Below are 15,754 nucleotides of genomic sequence, written 5' to 3'. Positions count from 1 at the left end.
AATAAAAAAGGCTTAGGTTCTAGTTGTGTGGCAAACTTCAGGTAAACCTCTTTAACATGAAATAATCAAATCGAATGCGTCTTGTGCGGAAGGGTGTGCTGCTAGGCTTTGGAAATTGACTAAATTAGCTTTTTTCGCTATACGTAATTTTTCAAAATAAGGCCATTTTCGCCATAAGAATAACGTAGATTCTAAAATAAAAAAGGCTTAGGTTCTAGTTGTAGGAAAAACTTCAGGTGAATCTCTTTAACGTGAAATAATCAAATCGAATGCCTCTTGTGCGGAAGGGTGTGCTGCTAGGCTTTGAAAATTGACTAAATAAGCTTATTTCGCTATACGTAATTTTTCAAAATAAGGCCATTTTCGCCATAAGAATAACGTAGATTCTAAAATAAAAAAGGCTTAGGTTCTAGTTGTAGGAAAAACTTCAGGTAAACTTCTTTAACATGAAATAATCAAATCGAATGCGTCTTGTGCGGAAGGGTGTGCTGCTAGGCTTTGGAAATTGACTAAATTAGCTTTTTCCGCTATACGTAATTTTTCAAAATAAGGCCATTTTCGCCATAAGAATAACGTAGATTCTAAAATGAAAAAGGCTTAGGTTCTAGTTGTAGGAAAAACTTCAGGTAAACCTCTTTAACGTGAAATAATCAAATCGAATGCCTCTTGTGCGGAAGGATGTGCTGCTAGGCTCTGAAAATTGACTAAATAAGCTTATTTCGCTATACGTACTTTTTCAAAATAAGGCCATTTTCGCCATAAGAATAACGTAGATTCTAAAATAAAAAAGGCTTAGGTTCTAGTTGTAGGAAAAACATCAGGTAAACCTCTTTAACGTGAAATAATCAAATCGAATGCCTCTTGTGCGGAAGGGTGTGCTGCTAGGCTTTGAAAATTAACTAAATAAGCTTATTTCGCTATATGTAATTTTTCCAAATAAGGTCATTTTCGCTATGAGAATACCCCAGATTCTAAAATAAAAAAGGCTTAGGTTCTAGTTGTGTGGCAAACTTCAGGTAAACCTCTTTAACATGAAATAATCAAATCGAATGCGTCTTGTGCGGAAGGGTGTGCTGCTAGGCTTTGGAAATTGACTAAATTAGCTTTTTTCGCTATACGTAATTTTTCAAAATAAGGCCATTTTTGCCATAAGAATAACGTAGCTTCTAAAATGAAAAAGGCTTTGGTTCTAGATGTAGGAAAAACTTCAGGTAAACCTCTTTAACGTGAAATAATCAAATCGAATGCCTCTTGTGCGGAAGGGTGTGCTGCTAGGCTTTGAAAATTAACTAAATAAGCTTATTTCGCTATATGTAATTTTTCCAAATAAGGCCATTTTCGCTATGAGAATACCCCAGATTCTAAAATAAAAAAGGCTTAGGTTCTAGTTGTGTGGCAAACTTCAGGTAAATCTCTTTAACATGAAATAATCAAATCGAATGCGTCTTGTGCGGAAGGGTGTGCTGCTAGGCTTTTAAAATTGACTAAATTAGCTTTTTTCGCTATACGTAATTTTTCAAAATAAGGCCATTTTCGCCATAAGAATAACGTAGATTCTAAAATAAAAAAGGCTTAGGTTCTAGTTGTAGGAAAAACTTCAGTGAATCTCTTTAACGTGAAATAATCAAATCGAATGCCTCTTGTGCGGAAGGGTGTGCTGCTAGGCTTTGAAAATTGACTAAATAAGCTTATTTCGCTATACGTAATTTTTCAAAATAAGGCCATTTTCGCCATAAGAATAACGTAGATTCTAAAATAAAAAAGGCTTAGGTTCTAGTTGTAGGAAAAACTTCAGGTAAACTTCTTTAACGTGAAATAATCAAATCGAATGCCTCTTGTGCGGAAGAGTGTGCTGCTAGGCTTTGAAAATTGACTAAATAAGCTTATTTCGCTATATGTAATTTTTCCAAATAAGGCCATTTTCGCTATGAGAATACCCCAGTTTCTAAAATAAAAAAGGCTTAGCTTCTAGTTGTGTGGCAAACTTCAGGTAAACCTCTTTAACATGAAATAATCAAATCGAATGCGTCTTGTGCGGAAGGGTGTGCTGCTAGGCTTTTAAAATTGACTAAATTAGCTTTTTTCGCTATACGTAATTTTTCAAAATAAGGCCATTTTCGCCATAAGAATAACGTAGATTCTAAAATAAAAAAGGCTTAGGTTCTAGTTGTAGGAAAAACTTCAGTGAATCTCTTTAACGTGAAATAATCAAATCGAATGCCTCTTGTGCGGAAGGGTGTGCTGCTAGGCTTTGAAAATTGACTAAATAAGCTTATTTCGCTATACGTAATTTTTCAAAATAAGGCCATTTTCGCCATAAGAATAACGTAGATTCTAAAATAAAAAAGGCTTAGGTTCTAGTTGTAGGAAAAACTTCAGGTAAACTTCTTTAACGTGAAATAATCAAATCGAATGCCTCTTGTGCGGAAGAGTGTGCTGCTAGGCTTTGAAAATTGACTAAATAAGCTTATTTCGCTATATGTAATTTTTCCAAATAAGGCCATTTTCGCTATGAGAATACCCCAGTTTCTAAAATAAAAAAGGCTTAGCTTCTAGTTGTGTGGCAAACTTCAGGTAAACCTCTTTAACATGAAATAATCAAATCGAATGCGTCTTGTGCGGAAGGGTGTGCTGCTAGGCTTTGGAAATTGACTAAATTAGCTTTTTTCGCTATACGTAATTTTTCAAAATAAGGTCATTTTCGCCATAAGAATAACGTAGCTTCTAAAATGAAAAAGGCTTAGGTTCTAGTTGTAGGAAAAACTTCAGGTAAACCTCTTTAACGTGAAATAATCAAATCGAATGCCTCTTGTGCGGAAGGGTGTGCTGCTAGGCTTTGAAAATTAACTAAATAAGCTTATTTCGCTATATGTAATTTTTCCAAATAAGGTCATTTTCGCTATGAGAATACCCCAGATTCTAAAATAAAAAAGGCTTAGGTTCTAGTTGTGTGGCAAACATCAGGTAAACTTCTTTAACATAAAAGAATCAAATCGAATGCCTCTTGTGCGGATGAGTATGCTGCTAGGCTTTGAAAAATGACTAAATTTTCTTTTTTCGCTTTACGTAGTTTTTCCAATTAAGGCCATTTTCGCCATAAGAATAACGTAGATTATAAAATAAAAAAGGCTTGGGTTCTAGTTGTAGGAAAAACTTCAGGTAAACCTCTTTAACGTGAAATAATCAAATCGAATGCCTCTTGTGCGGAAGGGTGTGCTGCTAGGCTTTGAAAATTGACTAAATTAGCTTTTTTCGCTATACGTAATTTTTCCAAATAAGGCCATTTTCGCTACGAGAATACCCCAGATTCTGAAATAAAAAAGGCTTAGGTTCTAGTTGTGTGGGAAACTTCAGGTTAACTTCTTAAACATAAAAGAATCAAATCGAATGCCTCTCGTGCGGAAGGGTGTGCTGCTAGGCTTTGAAAATTGACTAAATTAGCTTTTTTCGCTATATGTAATTTTCCAAATAAGGTCATTTTCGCTATGAGAATACCCCAGATTCTAAATTAAAAAAGGCTTAGGTTCTAGTTGTGTGGCAAACATCAGGTGAACCTCTTTAACATGAAATAATCAAATCGAATGCGTCTTGTGCGGAAGGGTGTGATGCTAGGCTTTGAAAATTGACTAAATTAGCTTTTTTCGCTATACGTAATTTTTCAAAATAAGGCCCTTTTCGCCATAAGAATAACGTAGATTCTAAAATAAAAAAGGCTTAGCTTCTAGTTGTGTGGCAAACTTCAGGTAAACCTCTTTAACATAAAAGAATCAAATCGAATGCCTCTTGTGCGGAAGGGTGTGCTGCTAGGCTTTGAAATTTGACTAAATTAGCTTTTTTCGCTATACGTAATTTTCCCAAATAAGGCCATTTTCGCTATGAGAATACCCCAGATTCTAAAATAAAAAAGGCTTAGGTTCTAGTTGTGTGGCAAACTTCAGATAAACTTCTTTAACATAAAATAATCAAATCGAATGCCTCTTGTGCGGAGAGTGTGTTGCAGGGATTTGAAAGTTGCCAAAATTAGCTTTTTTGACTTTTGTAAATTGCATAATTTTGTTTGTACCATTTTTATAAAATTATCGTGTATTAATGACACGATTGCACATAATTCTGGAAATTTGTCATCTCTTGAATAAAAAATTAATATTTCGCGCCACCAATATAGAAGAGACGTTATGCTGATTTTCAAAATATCCAAATTACGATATAACGATATTGTACGACATATAATAACCTGACTTCTGATTTCAGCGCCAGTGAGACATATTGAAACAAAACAATTTTTACGTTCTGTTTATTGCATGTGTTGAAGAATTTGCTTTATACTACAAAATGCATTTGAAACTTCTTAAATTACTAAGACATATTGTAATGAAGTTTAACGTTTGTTACGTAATACAATACACAGTTTGAAACGAAGTAAAGCACTTTTACGGCTACGAAATGTTGTAATTTAGTAGACTGGTTTTGAAATATTTTTAACGTTATACAAAAATGCTCGGGGCTCTTGGTTGAATTAACACTTTAGCAAAATAAGCAGCGCGCATAAAGCATCACGGAATGGGCACCATATAAATTTTTATCGGTATCACAGTGTTTAATAATGTAAATCGAGTTGGTCAGACGATTTGGACCTCAACTCAATGGCTCGGTTGATATTGCTTATTTCTCTTAGTTCGCGTACCATCTTGCACTTCTGTATAAATGTTTGCAGGCATGAGAAGTATTTCCAAAAAATGTCACATAAATTGAACATAACTTAGCTTTTAATTAGCAGTTATTACCGAAACCTATGCAGGTGACATGGAACACTCGTTTCGTTATATTTTCAAGCTTATATGAATACGTAATCTAACATTTTTTGTCAAAATATTTGTCCTGATCAATTTTATCAGCCGAGTATATTTAATTTCGACAACGTACTATGACAAATGAAACTGCATAGGCGATCAAACCGCCGGGATGCTCTCCACTCTGTATCCTAAGTTGCCGTCAAATATATTTGAATTTACTGCTTATCGTGATGTATTTCTTCCACAGCCTGTCTACAAACTTAATCATTGTTCTCTGTGTGGAATTTAGGACTCGCCCGTGTTTTACGCCATCACCCTTCAATAAGCACAAAACTGTCATATCACCCTTCAATGAGCACAAAAACGAGATTATACGCACCGCTGCGCAAAATTAGAAGAAGGTTTGCTACTAGCTTCACAGTGGTGTCGTAGCGGTATGTTCTGGTACATTCAGCATGAAAATGTTTGTGTACGGTATATTGTCTACTCTCTGACACTTTCTATAAATCGAAGGGCAAAAATAGCTAACAGTATGGTACCGGTATGTAAGCTGCTGTTTCTGTTTAAAATCTAGTGACAAAAACAGCCGATTGTTATTTTCCAGTGATATCTGGATATTGAGACCGCTGCTCTATTGATTGATTGATTATTGTCTATGGTATTACAATATTGTAGTAGACTAAATATAAAATCACAATTTTATTTTTGTTAACAAAGTAACATCACATGAAAAGTATTTAAATTTTGATAATCCATGGAAGTTAATCTAAATTGCTGCATTGCTTCCTGTAGTTTCAAAGGAGATAATTTGAAAGAAATTTTGAAGCATTTGAAAACTCATACTAAATTTGGATCAGTGATTATTTGCCCTTATATAAAATGCTTGAAAGATTACAGCAATTATAGATCATTCTGTAGTCATATTTATCGTTGTCATAAATCCATACATTATCCAATATGTGGAGCAACATCTTCATCCATAGATACTGAAGCTGAAACAAACTTTTCCGACGTGGAACCAGTGGCAATATCAGAAAATCCTTCAGAAATATTTTATAAACAAAGTGCGCTTTTTTATGCATCTCTACAATATAGACATTTGGTTCCCGGTATCACAATTGACAAAATAATACACCAAAAATCATTGCTCATAATCAAACAAAGTGAAATTGTGTTGGATGTCATCAAAAAAATATCAACCAGTGGGGGTGTTCCTGAATCCGTAATTGAGGAGCTGCAGAGTTCTGTTTCTAATGCACTAATGTCAAATCCAATCAGTGATGGCACTCTCCGAACGAAATATTCTCCTGAACAATTTTACAAACGACAATTTCCATTTGTTGAACCAATATCTTTCAATATAGGGCGTTCCACTAACCGTGAATATTTGGAGCCGGCAACCTATGAATATGTCCCAATTTTACAGTCTATAAGAGCTTTGTTCAAATTTTCTTCTATCAGACAACAGTTTTTGAATCCCCCTTGCAATGATGGACATCAAGTAGATGTAAAGGATGGAGAAACTATTATGAATAATACATTTTTTCAATGTAATAACTCGTTACCTCGACTTCAAATAATCCTATATCAAGATGCTTTCGAAATTGTTAATCAAAGAAAGCATAAAATTCTGGCTAGTTATTTTTCTCTGGGAAACATCTATCCATATTGTCGATCCAAAATAAACTCTATTCAGCTGGTATTGCTGGTGAAAGAAAAATATCTTGAATCTTCAAGTGTTGAAGATATTTTCAAGCCTTTGCTGAATGATTTGAAAATTCTCGAAACTGATGGTGTTGATCTTGGCTTCATCCATAAAGGTCGAGTGTGAGAAGCATCAGTCTAAAGCTCCAAAAACTTTGAGATTTCTGGATCTCTTGGCATGTTATTTCAAAGAGGAATTATCATCCATTTACCAGATATTTGATGTGGGTACAATTTTGGAATTGTGTAAAAAAACTACTTATTCTTCCTAGTGAGGTTTATTTTAAATTTGTAAGTTAAATATTTGGTCAGGTCCATCTGGCAGTTAACGATATGGGGTGTGATATTTGGGAATTTTAATGATATATTTTATCATATACATTACTCAATCCTTTATTTTATCCATCTATAGGAAGATGTAACAGACGAGAGAATATGTGAGGTTGTGCAGCCAACACCAACAGTTATCATTCGTGGTAAGAATGTTTTTTTTGTTTAATTTTATCAGAAAAACGTTATAACCTATACACTTCATGATATTGGTCTGTATCTACACAGACATCCCATGCTTTTTGACATAATGTGAATGATCACGGCTAATATCCAGAACGCCATTTGTGCCCACAATGTGGAAAAAGACAATTTCTTTATATCCGGTCTTTACGCATATATGTTGATAAAAATTGTAATGGAATATAATTTGAATATATTTTCAGGCACCTCTCTTATCAATGCTAGCAAGCTACATGTAATATTGGAAAAGATTGTATATATTGAATGTGCAGATTTCTTCGATGCAGTGACATGCGCCTTTGGATCTTATTACGTTTTCGATATGCAATACCCGAAGGAGGCAAAGAAAACGTACGAGTTTGTACAACGGTGAGCTATTCTGAATGCTAGTTTAACAATCATATTATCACTTAATTAGATATACTCTGCGAGCATTCAGGCTTGCAAGGGCATTAGATTGGTTGGCGGCAAGTATTTAATGCTAAAAATATTAGAACTTAGTCAAAAGTTATTTTTATTTTTGTATATTTGTCGTTGAACCTGTTTACACATTCCATTTCAGATACTTCGCAGGAATTGGTGACAATGCCCCCCGCTCAAAAAAGAAGACTGATGAAAATAGACTACACCCAAAAGTTCAGGCCCTACTGGAAAAATTCCAATAATTCAATATACCATCAACAATGAAAACTTCCACAAACTTTATACAAAGAAACTTGCACTGCTTTGGACAGATTACACTTTTTCACTGTTTAAATTATATTTCAGATGATAATGTGACTTATCCATTTGACATATAAAAATTTGGAATTTTCTCATTTTAAGGTTTTAGCTGTTTTTATGAAATTTAGTTTTTTTTTCACTCATTCTATTCCTCAGTGTTTCTATTTTATTGTTTATCACTGTTTTTTTATACAATTTTTTTCTTCAGGGTTTATTACTGTTTTCACCATTTCTTTCTTCATGGTTTATCACTGTTGTACAATTTCTTTCCGTTTCATTCGCATAGTTTCCAATTTCATTTTATTTGTAAATAAATTCGGTTTCTTATAATAGCCTGTAATATTTACTGATTATGTCCGGTAAAATGTAATGCCAGGAGGATAACGGTGATTTTTACCGGGTTTTTGAATGTAAGTTCACCGGATTTTAAACGTAAATTTACAGGATAGCGTCGGTAAATATTACTACGGATTGCCGGTAATAATTACCGGAAAAAACTTGTAAGGATTACTAGTAACATCCTGCGAAATTCACGGGTGATTAACGGCGATTTTACCGGAAATTCCTGTAATTTTTACGCTAAAATTGCATTAAAGTTTCGCAGCTGCATCCCTGTCATATGTAATGCCAGGCGATTGCCGGTAAAAATTTCTTATAGTAACTAGTGGTTTATATTTAACTGGAATTTTGTCGTTCAATTACGCCTGTGTACCTTCTGCTACACCTATTGCTATTTAAGATATTATTATGAATATGAACTTAATACAGAAGTCTGATCTTAATTTTCTACACACTCTCAGCTATTTACGAGAGTTGGTAACTTAATTTTCGAATGCATTTAGCTCGCTCCAGTCTGTCCCTGGGGCGGTTAAATACACCATGACGTTATTCTAATCGTTGTTTTCCGGTCATTGAACTGCTTCAAGATATGCCTAATTTTGTTTGAAAAAACATCCTACTGAATAGAACGTAATGCTAGATTCAATGAATATAATGGTCTTCTGAAAAGTACGTCGAATGCAGTTAATATCTCATAGCGGATACCACATCGGGGCCAATGTGTTGAGTTGACGCGTTTCCATAATACAGCTTCCTCGTTCATACTGTTACAGACAATTTGAATGTTCTTGAGATAGGAAGTGGCAGAGACCTGTGATCTACAAACCGAACGTTTTAATTTCTTACAATAAAAATTCTATTCAGTTATGGAAATCATCTCAATTCAAATCCATAAGCAAGTTTAGCTTTTCTACATAACTGGAAATTTAATAAAAAAACTTAAAATTTTACAGTTAACTGGACTAAATGAGTCAGTTAACAACGGCTGGTGTTAAAAGCACATGAGAAAACAGCATTGCCTCAATTCACGGGTGATAATATGAAAATTGGGTTTGTTAAGTTATTTTTTACAGAATTTTCATGTAAATTTGGCGTAGTAATACTCGTAACTGTCCTGATGGATTAGTCTAGTAACTAGCAAGAATAAAACTACTTTATTATAATGAGAAGTATTATATTCTTATTGATACTGAAATCAGACATAATTTAAATGATAAATTTAAGTCTAAATTTTGTATTCAGTGAAGCGTCGGCAGCACTTTTCGTAAATATTAATTTTCGTTTGCAGAATCGGCATTTGTAAACTTGCATTCAATAGCCATTGTTAAAATTATTGTAATTCGAATATGGTTGATTTATGAACAATATATTTTGATTGGGAACTATTTATTCACTGTCATCATCAGTCATAATTTCCGAAATATGTATTCGTTATAATTTATTGGCAGCACCCATTAGTTTTATTACAAGGAAAAATATGTGCAAATTAATTATCATTAAATGAGTGTACATTTGAAAAGGGAATGATACCTGGAATAGCGGTTAACCGTCAAAATTATTTGTAACCCGAGACCAAGAACAATTTACTGATTACCCATTCATTCCCTGTCCTAGTCTCATCTAATCAAATTATATCTATGTTTGAAAACTATGGTGTTTCTTCTTCTCCATCCTCCTTCATCTGTCCCTAATGTAACACAAGGAAATAGAAAGGAGCAAAGACAGTTTCGTCACAATTGTTTGCACTGGTTTCACAAATTATACGAATCAAAAGTATACAAAACTCAAATGGAACATTTCGGATAAATACTCAAGACCGTATACTATGAATGAATTAGTAATCAGGCTTGAAACCTGGGTAGAGTAATATCAAGAAAAGAATTAGGCGCATTGTATGCTATCATATTTTCTAAAAATAAAGACTCGTATGTAAAAAGGAATAGTAAGTCATTTTCTTAATCGAGTTGATATTCGTGATATCTGAATTATAAACAGCAATAGGTGCAGCAAAAAGTAAACATGCAAAATTTTACAATAATTTTTCACCCAAATGTGGAGCGTTTATTTCCTGTGTATATTTATCCTAATTATTTTGCAAAATATATAATTCGATTGAATTAACATAAACTTCTGCCAGCATATAATTTAGTAGAAACCCGAGCTCGTACGACACAAACATAAACATATGTGTTAATCAGATAAGGGAATCGTAAGGTTCACTTACGTGTCATCACATATCTAATACATTATGTCCATTTCTTGATACTGTTAAATGCTCTGTAACAAATTAACCGATAATTTTGAATAAATTGACATCAACACTAAAAATAGTTTTCAACGTCATAATATTGGAAAATTCGATAACATTCTATTATTGACTTCCGAAATTAAATGTAGCCAAAATGAATATTTCGCATTTGATTATTAGCAATATGCATAATTCATCTTCTTGTATATGGATTTCCATCATGTGGATTGTTTTGCAACAATTGAGCCGGAGCAAGATCCTGCCCCGTGAAAACGGATGGTTTTAAGAGAAAAAAGAGAAAGACGATTTTAACGAGTAATATGAAATATATGTGATCCTTTTTAAAAAGCGATTCTCGAAAACAATTGTTTAACTAATTTCATCTGTCAATAATAATAATTTAGAAGTATGAGTTGTCTATGTGTCATAAGTTTATTGTCATATAATATCGATGGAAATAAAATTTTATAGAGACATTCGCTTGATCCTTACTGTTATATCAAATTAACAGCTATTTCAGTTACACGCTAACCCATATTCTTTGATATTCTGGAGTCAGATTGGAATCTAGTTTAATTAGTAGTTAAAATTTGAGGCGTTTCAGCTCTTAAATTTTAATACCTAAATGGCTAGCGTTAGCAAGGTTTTTTGCGTTAGCTTGCAAAACCTTGTGTATAATTTGTGAAATCTGTGCAAGAAATTGTCGCGGGACTGTATTTAGCTTTTTGTTATTCACTTATATTACATTAGGGACGTGTACAGTAGTGTGTCGAGTCAGAGTCATAATATAAGCTGATAATTTTTCCACCAAAGTAGATATCCGGTTATTCATGTTTGACTCCGAACACCCCTATCAATGTAACCCAATACAGGCTCCTTTTGTATCACTGATATTAAGGTTGGTCGTGTTTTTGTTGCCCTGTATTTTATCTAATCAATACATTTCTGCTGGATATTAAAGTTTACCTATGAGAGCAAACCATCGAACTAATTATGTGGCTTTATAGCAAACCAATTCCTCGGAGGGTTTTACTTGCTTGGCAAGATTGCGTGTTCGTGAAACTGCACGGCTGCACAATCGTTGGTTCCACCATGGTTGCAATATTAAGGGTTATTGCGCATAAATTTGAAAGATTTGGTTGCCTATGTTTCTAACGTCTACTCACTTTAATTATTTTTACCTTAGCCTATTAATCGAACGGATGTTCTCCATTGTCTCTTCATACAGGCGATGTTCTTACGCTACATCTTTTTCGACCTATTTTCTTTACTTTTATCTCATATTTGTTTGTATTAGTATATCTCATATTTTCAAGATTAGCATCACGCTCAAATATGTTGTTTTCAGAATTGTAAGAACAAGCATTATACAGGTCTATACACATTTATTACCATTTTTAATTTGGACAAGTTTTTACATAAAGCACTGCACTCCATTGGCAGTATATATCTTGTTCAGTTGCCATAAAGTCCAATCTCGCTGTCTATATGACAGCGATAAAGTATGAACAACACTCCTTGGGTGGCTAGACCCTTTGTAAACAGACTATCGGATTTCCAAAAGAGCATTGTCACCTCCTAAAATCATATATATGGCCATTGTGACCATTAAAACTACTTGAATCGCGGAGATAAAACGTTTGTATTTTACAAATGCTGAATAATGAAATATTGTATGTAAACTCATCGCATAATTCGGCTACTGCTTTTGCCTCATTTTCATTTCAACAAATTTCAGAGAATAATAATAGCCTTTCCAAGCTTTCCAGGTAACAGATATTCCATATTTCGCATTTCCTCCATTGATATACAGCCCATTCAAATTTGCTGCATGACAATTTCCGTACCAGAACGCTCCCTTGTAAGTGTCGGCACAGTTGTAAGATACTATGTCATGATCTGCGTCTTTCGTTGTGAAGGGTCGTCCTTGATGTATAGGGGTTGTCCTTGATAGGAGTCTTCTAAAGAATTTCCAGCATTTCCACTGTATTGACCCACCGTTAAGCGATAATTTGTTGAAGAATCACCGATCGAGAATGCTCTAGAAATAATAGGATATATAAAAACATACATTTATAAACTTGATTATAAAGTTTACATTAAATTGAAGGTTCGAAATCATACCCATATTTTGCATAGGCTTTGTTTCCTTCCCAGTCTTCCATGTCTACTCTGAGTTCATATGTCTTATCTTTCGACATCTGATAGATATTTTCTAAACCTAAAAATTTAATGTACTGGCTTCATAATGTATATCAGTAACACAAATACGGGCTTCTAAAATTGTTGTCCACATAGCTATATGGTGCTCTTCACGTAATCGACTGATGTCATTACGTCTAACAGTTGCCGCGAGTTAATTTTCATTTTTTACCAGATTGTATAGATTCTATAGAATATCGTCATCCAGTTTCTGGTTTGCATAAGTTTCATGTTTCATACTATGATCAGGAGTTTTTCGTCAACCATTGAAGGTTGCATGGTAGGAAGCAATATATATATTTAAAATGGACGCGATGAAGTATATCTCGAGCATTTTTCAATTGTCAACATTTTTAGGAACTTGTTGCAGCAAAATAAGGTTGATGTCATTCAAGTGAATAAAAAACTCACCAAACCAAAATTCTCCAATCGTATTTCCAAACCCCTTTACATAATCATCCCATCCACGATAAAAGTCTTCAGAGCCATCCATTCGACGTTGAAATACCTTTGTAAAACATTCTATTTTTAATTATATACCTTATCGATTTAGTTTTAATTGTACGAAGATTTGGGATAGTTTTAATCTGACACCTTTGTCTGGATGAGTGTGCTTGCATGAGTTTTCATGGAAAAGATTGATCAGATAGATTTCCGATCACTGATGCGCTCGGAGATTTATATTAAAATATACGGTATATACTTGCGATAGCGATCAATTTTTCAAAAGAGTTCCACAGTAATTTTCGAAATAACTAAAAATAGTAGTTTAAGAAAAATGCAACTAGAAGAAACTACAAAAAAGAATACAACAACAATAACAAATAATAATATCAAAACTATCCATACGTCCATTTCGTGTTCAATATTAGAAAAGTACGCGACAAAATTGTTAAATTATAAATAACAATGAATCGATTTAACTCACAATCCATCCTCCTCCATCTGTCATGAGATCACAGTAAACTTCAATCTTATCAGAAATAGGGGTAGGATGGATTTCAAAAACTCCTGCGGTTTTATTCCAAGAAAGAGAATTGAGTTTGTGTAATCCTCGACAGCTATCAGGATAATAACGCTCTGAATTTTAAATTTACAATTATACCGATTTATTGACGAAACATATATTTTTTGTAGTATTAACTTTGAGCAATGACTATGAAGGATACAGGAAATGTGAAATGAATGCACGTTTAATCACTGTATATATATTTAATTTTATTTTTAATACAAGCTAGTTCATGTAAAACTATTAAGCCCTTAAGAATTTTATAGAAAGGCATCCGTAGTAAAATCTATAATGTAATACAAGCAATGCAATATATCGTTATTAAAAGCGACGTGATAAACATAATTACGATGCTGGCTTTAAAATATCACTCAGAGTAATAAGAGTAATAATTTAATATTCCAGATGCATAGGAATAAGTATTGAAGGTATTATTGAAGGTATTGAAAGTATTATCTGATTGGTACATCATTCTCCTCGTTCAACGTTTTCTTGATGTAGTTTGCAGGATTCGTACTTCGCTGTACAGTGTCCAGTATCTTCTTGACTATAATGGCTAACGACTGACCAACTGCATAATAAAAGTACAAAAACGATGGATATGTATGACTTCATCTTACTTCTAATTTATCTGTAAACAAAAAAGTATATGATAACTAATTCGAAGCATATTTTTATCAAAGACATATAATAATAATTAATACTTTAATGAATAGATACTTTGCAAATTTGCTATTCATATTCACTTGGAATATTACGGTTAATTTTTTGCTTGTATATTCGCTATACCTATACAACTGATTAATTAGTACTCTTAGCGTAGTTTTTTTTTCATTACTGTTTCAATTGCATGTCTTTCGATCTTTTTTGTGAATGCCACCTATACTGGTAACAATAAATCTTGATCCATCAAAAAATTTCAACGTTGTCCAAATTTCTACATATTTTGACCACGTTGAAATAAATTAATAAAAATGTTACCAAACGTAAATTACGCGTTTTTTGCGTTATCTTCTAAATTAGTTTTATACTCTCTGATTCAAATCCTTTATAATCTGTTAACTATTTCAAATAAAACTACAAAAAAAAATTATACAAAAAGAAATCGGAAGGTTAGGCAAAATGCTTAACCTCGCCTGTTTTTTTTTTTATCAGAATCAAATTGCGTACACACGCGTCTTTCTCGTCTATTTACTTGTTCTAAGAAGGCAAGCTAAAGTCTTTACATTCTGAATCTAAGGCATTGGGGAGTACGACTTGGTACTATCTCAAAAACAACCGATGCCTAACATAGTGTTACTGGTCATGTGAAACAGACAGCCTCTGCGATATATTTATATTTGTTCACTTACCGGAATTGAGCTCAAAGATTGCATGAGTAAAAAAAATAAATTGAAAAAAAATCTTAACTATAATATATATATAAAAACGGATCTCTAGTTTCAATAATTTAACAGGAGGCGCCACATTTCGCATGAAATTCCTATCATATGAAGGGGGATGGCGCCCGTGAATGTGCAATACAATACAAATGCAGACAAAATTCTATGGGAGAAACATAGTAGAAATTGTTCAAGGAGTTTAATTTTGTCCGATATGTCTGTTTAATGTATAACAACTTCCTTGATACGATATAAAATTAAATTGAAACTAATTTTATTTTTCATTATGTCAAATATCGGAAATTGTTTATTTTCTAAAGTATACAATTCATTCACCACACCTGCATAATTGTCATGAACTCAAGGGTTCCTCATTGTTTTCGCGATTTGTGAAAAACAGAAGACGAAAGGTTAATTTTAAATATGAACTGTAAAATTGCACAATTTACAACGGTAATATAATAAAGCTTTAAATCTAGGTAAAGCATATTGCCCAAGTTTGATGAGAATTAAATAGCTAAAAAATTCACGTGGTGGCGCGTTTAGAAAACCAGCAAAATTGGTCCACGAATGGCCGAATATAAAATAGAAAAAACCAATAGCATTTTGGTGACGTTTGCACTTCCATTGCTAACTGACTCCGTAATATGTTTTTGTGGGCGATCACAAATAATTTGTAAATATAGTTGGATGTCGTGTATTCATTTCACTTCACTGAAAGAATTGGTTTTTAGTCGACTTTATTTCGTGGGGTAAAGCACATATCTTCCCATCCTATTATATATCAAATGAAATCAGCTTGCGCCATTAATCGTTAATCAGGAAACATTAGTCAATTTTT

General features: G+C 33.3%; 1 protein-coding gene and 1 pseudogene across 3 annotated transcripts; one reads left to right on the top strand and one right to left on the bottom strand.

Moving 5' to 3' along the window:
* Positions 1-5,995: 5,995 nt before the first annotated feature.
* Positions 5,996-8,065, top strand: LOC144432419 (uncharacterized). 2 transcript variants are annotated; one of them, XM_078120539.1, is made up of 4 exons: positions 5,996-6,721; positions 6,910-6,973; positions 7,283-7,379; positions 7,573-8,065. In XM_078120539.1, the coding sequence occupies exons 1-4, from the start codon at positions 6,584-6,586 to the stop codon at positions 7,673-7,675; spliced, it is 402 nt and encodes a 133-aa protein (XP_077976665.1). In that variant the 5' UTR covers positions 5,996-6,583; the 3' UTR covers positions 7,676-8,065. The 2 variants fall into 2 exon arrangements, with proteins under 2 accessions (XP_077976665.1, XP_077976664.1); XM_078120538.1 differs by having other exon boundaries at positions 7,214-7,379.
* A 3,477-nt stretch (positions 8,066-11,542) lies between these two features.
* LOC144411823 (ryncolin-1-like) lies at positions 11,543-13,474 on the bottom strand (annotated as a pseudogene). Its single transcript, XR_013468905.1, has 4 exons — positions 13,451-13,474; positions 12,934-13,030; positions 12,445-12,541; positions 11,543-12,361 (listed from the first exon to the last, which is right to left on the bottom strand). The product of XR_013468905.1 is annotated as a ryncolin-1-like (transcript).
* Positions 13,475-15,754: the final 2,280 nt, after the last annotated feature.

This window comes from Styela clava, chromosome 15 (genome assembly GCF_964204865.1).
Source record: "Styela clava chromosome 15, kaStyClav1.hap1.2, whole genome shotgun sequence".
In the NCBI taxonomy this organism is placed as follows: domain Eukaryota; kingdom Metazoa; phylum Chordata; class Ascidiacea; order Stolidobranchia; family Styelidae; genus Styela; species Styela clava.
The sequence above is the reverse complement of the archived record's forward strand: the minus strand, read 5'-3'. Positions and strand labels throughout refer to the sequence as shown.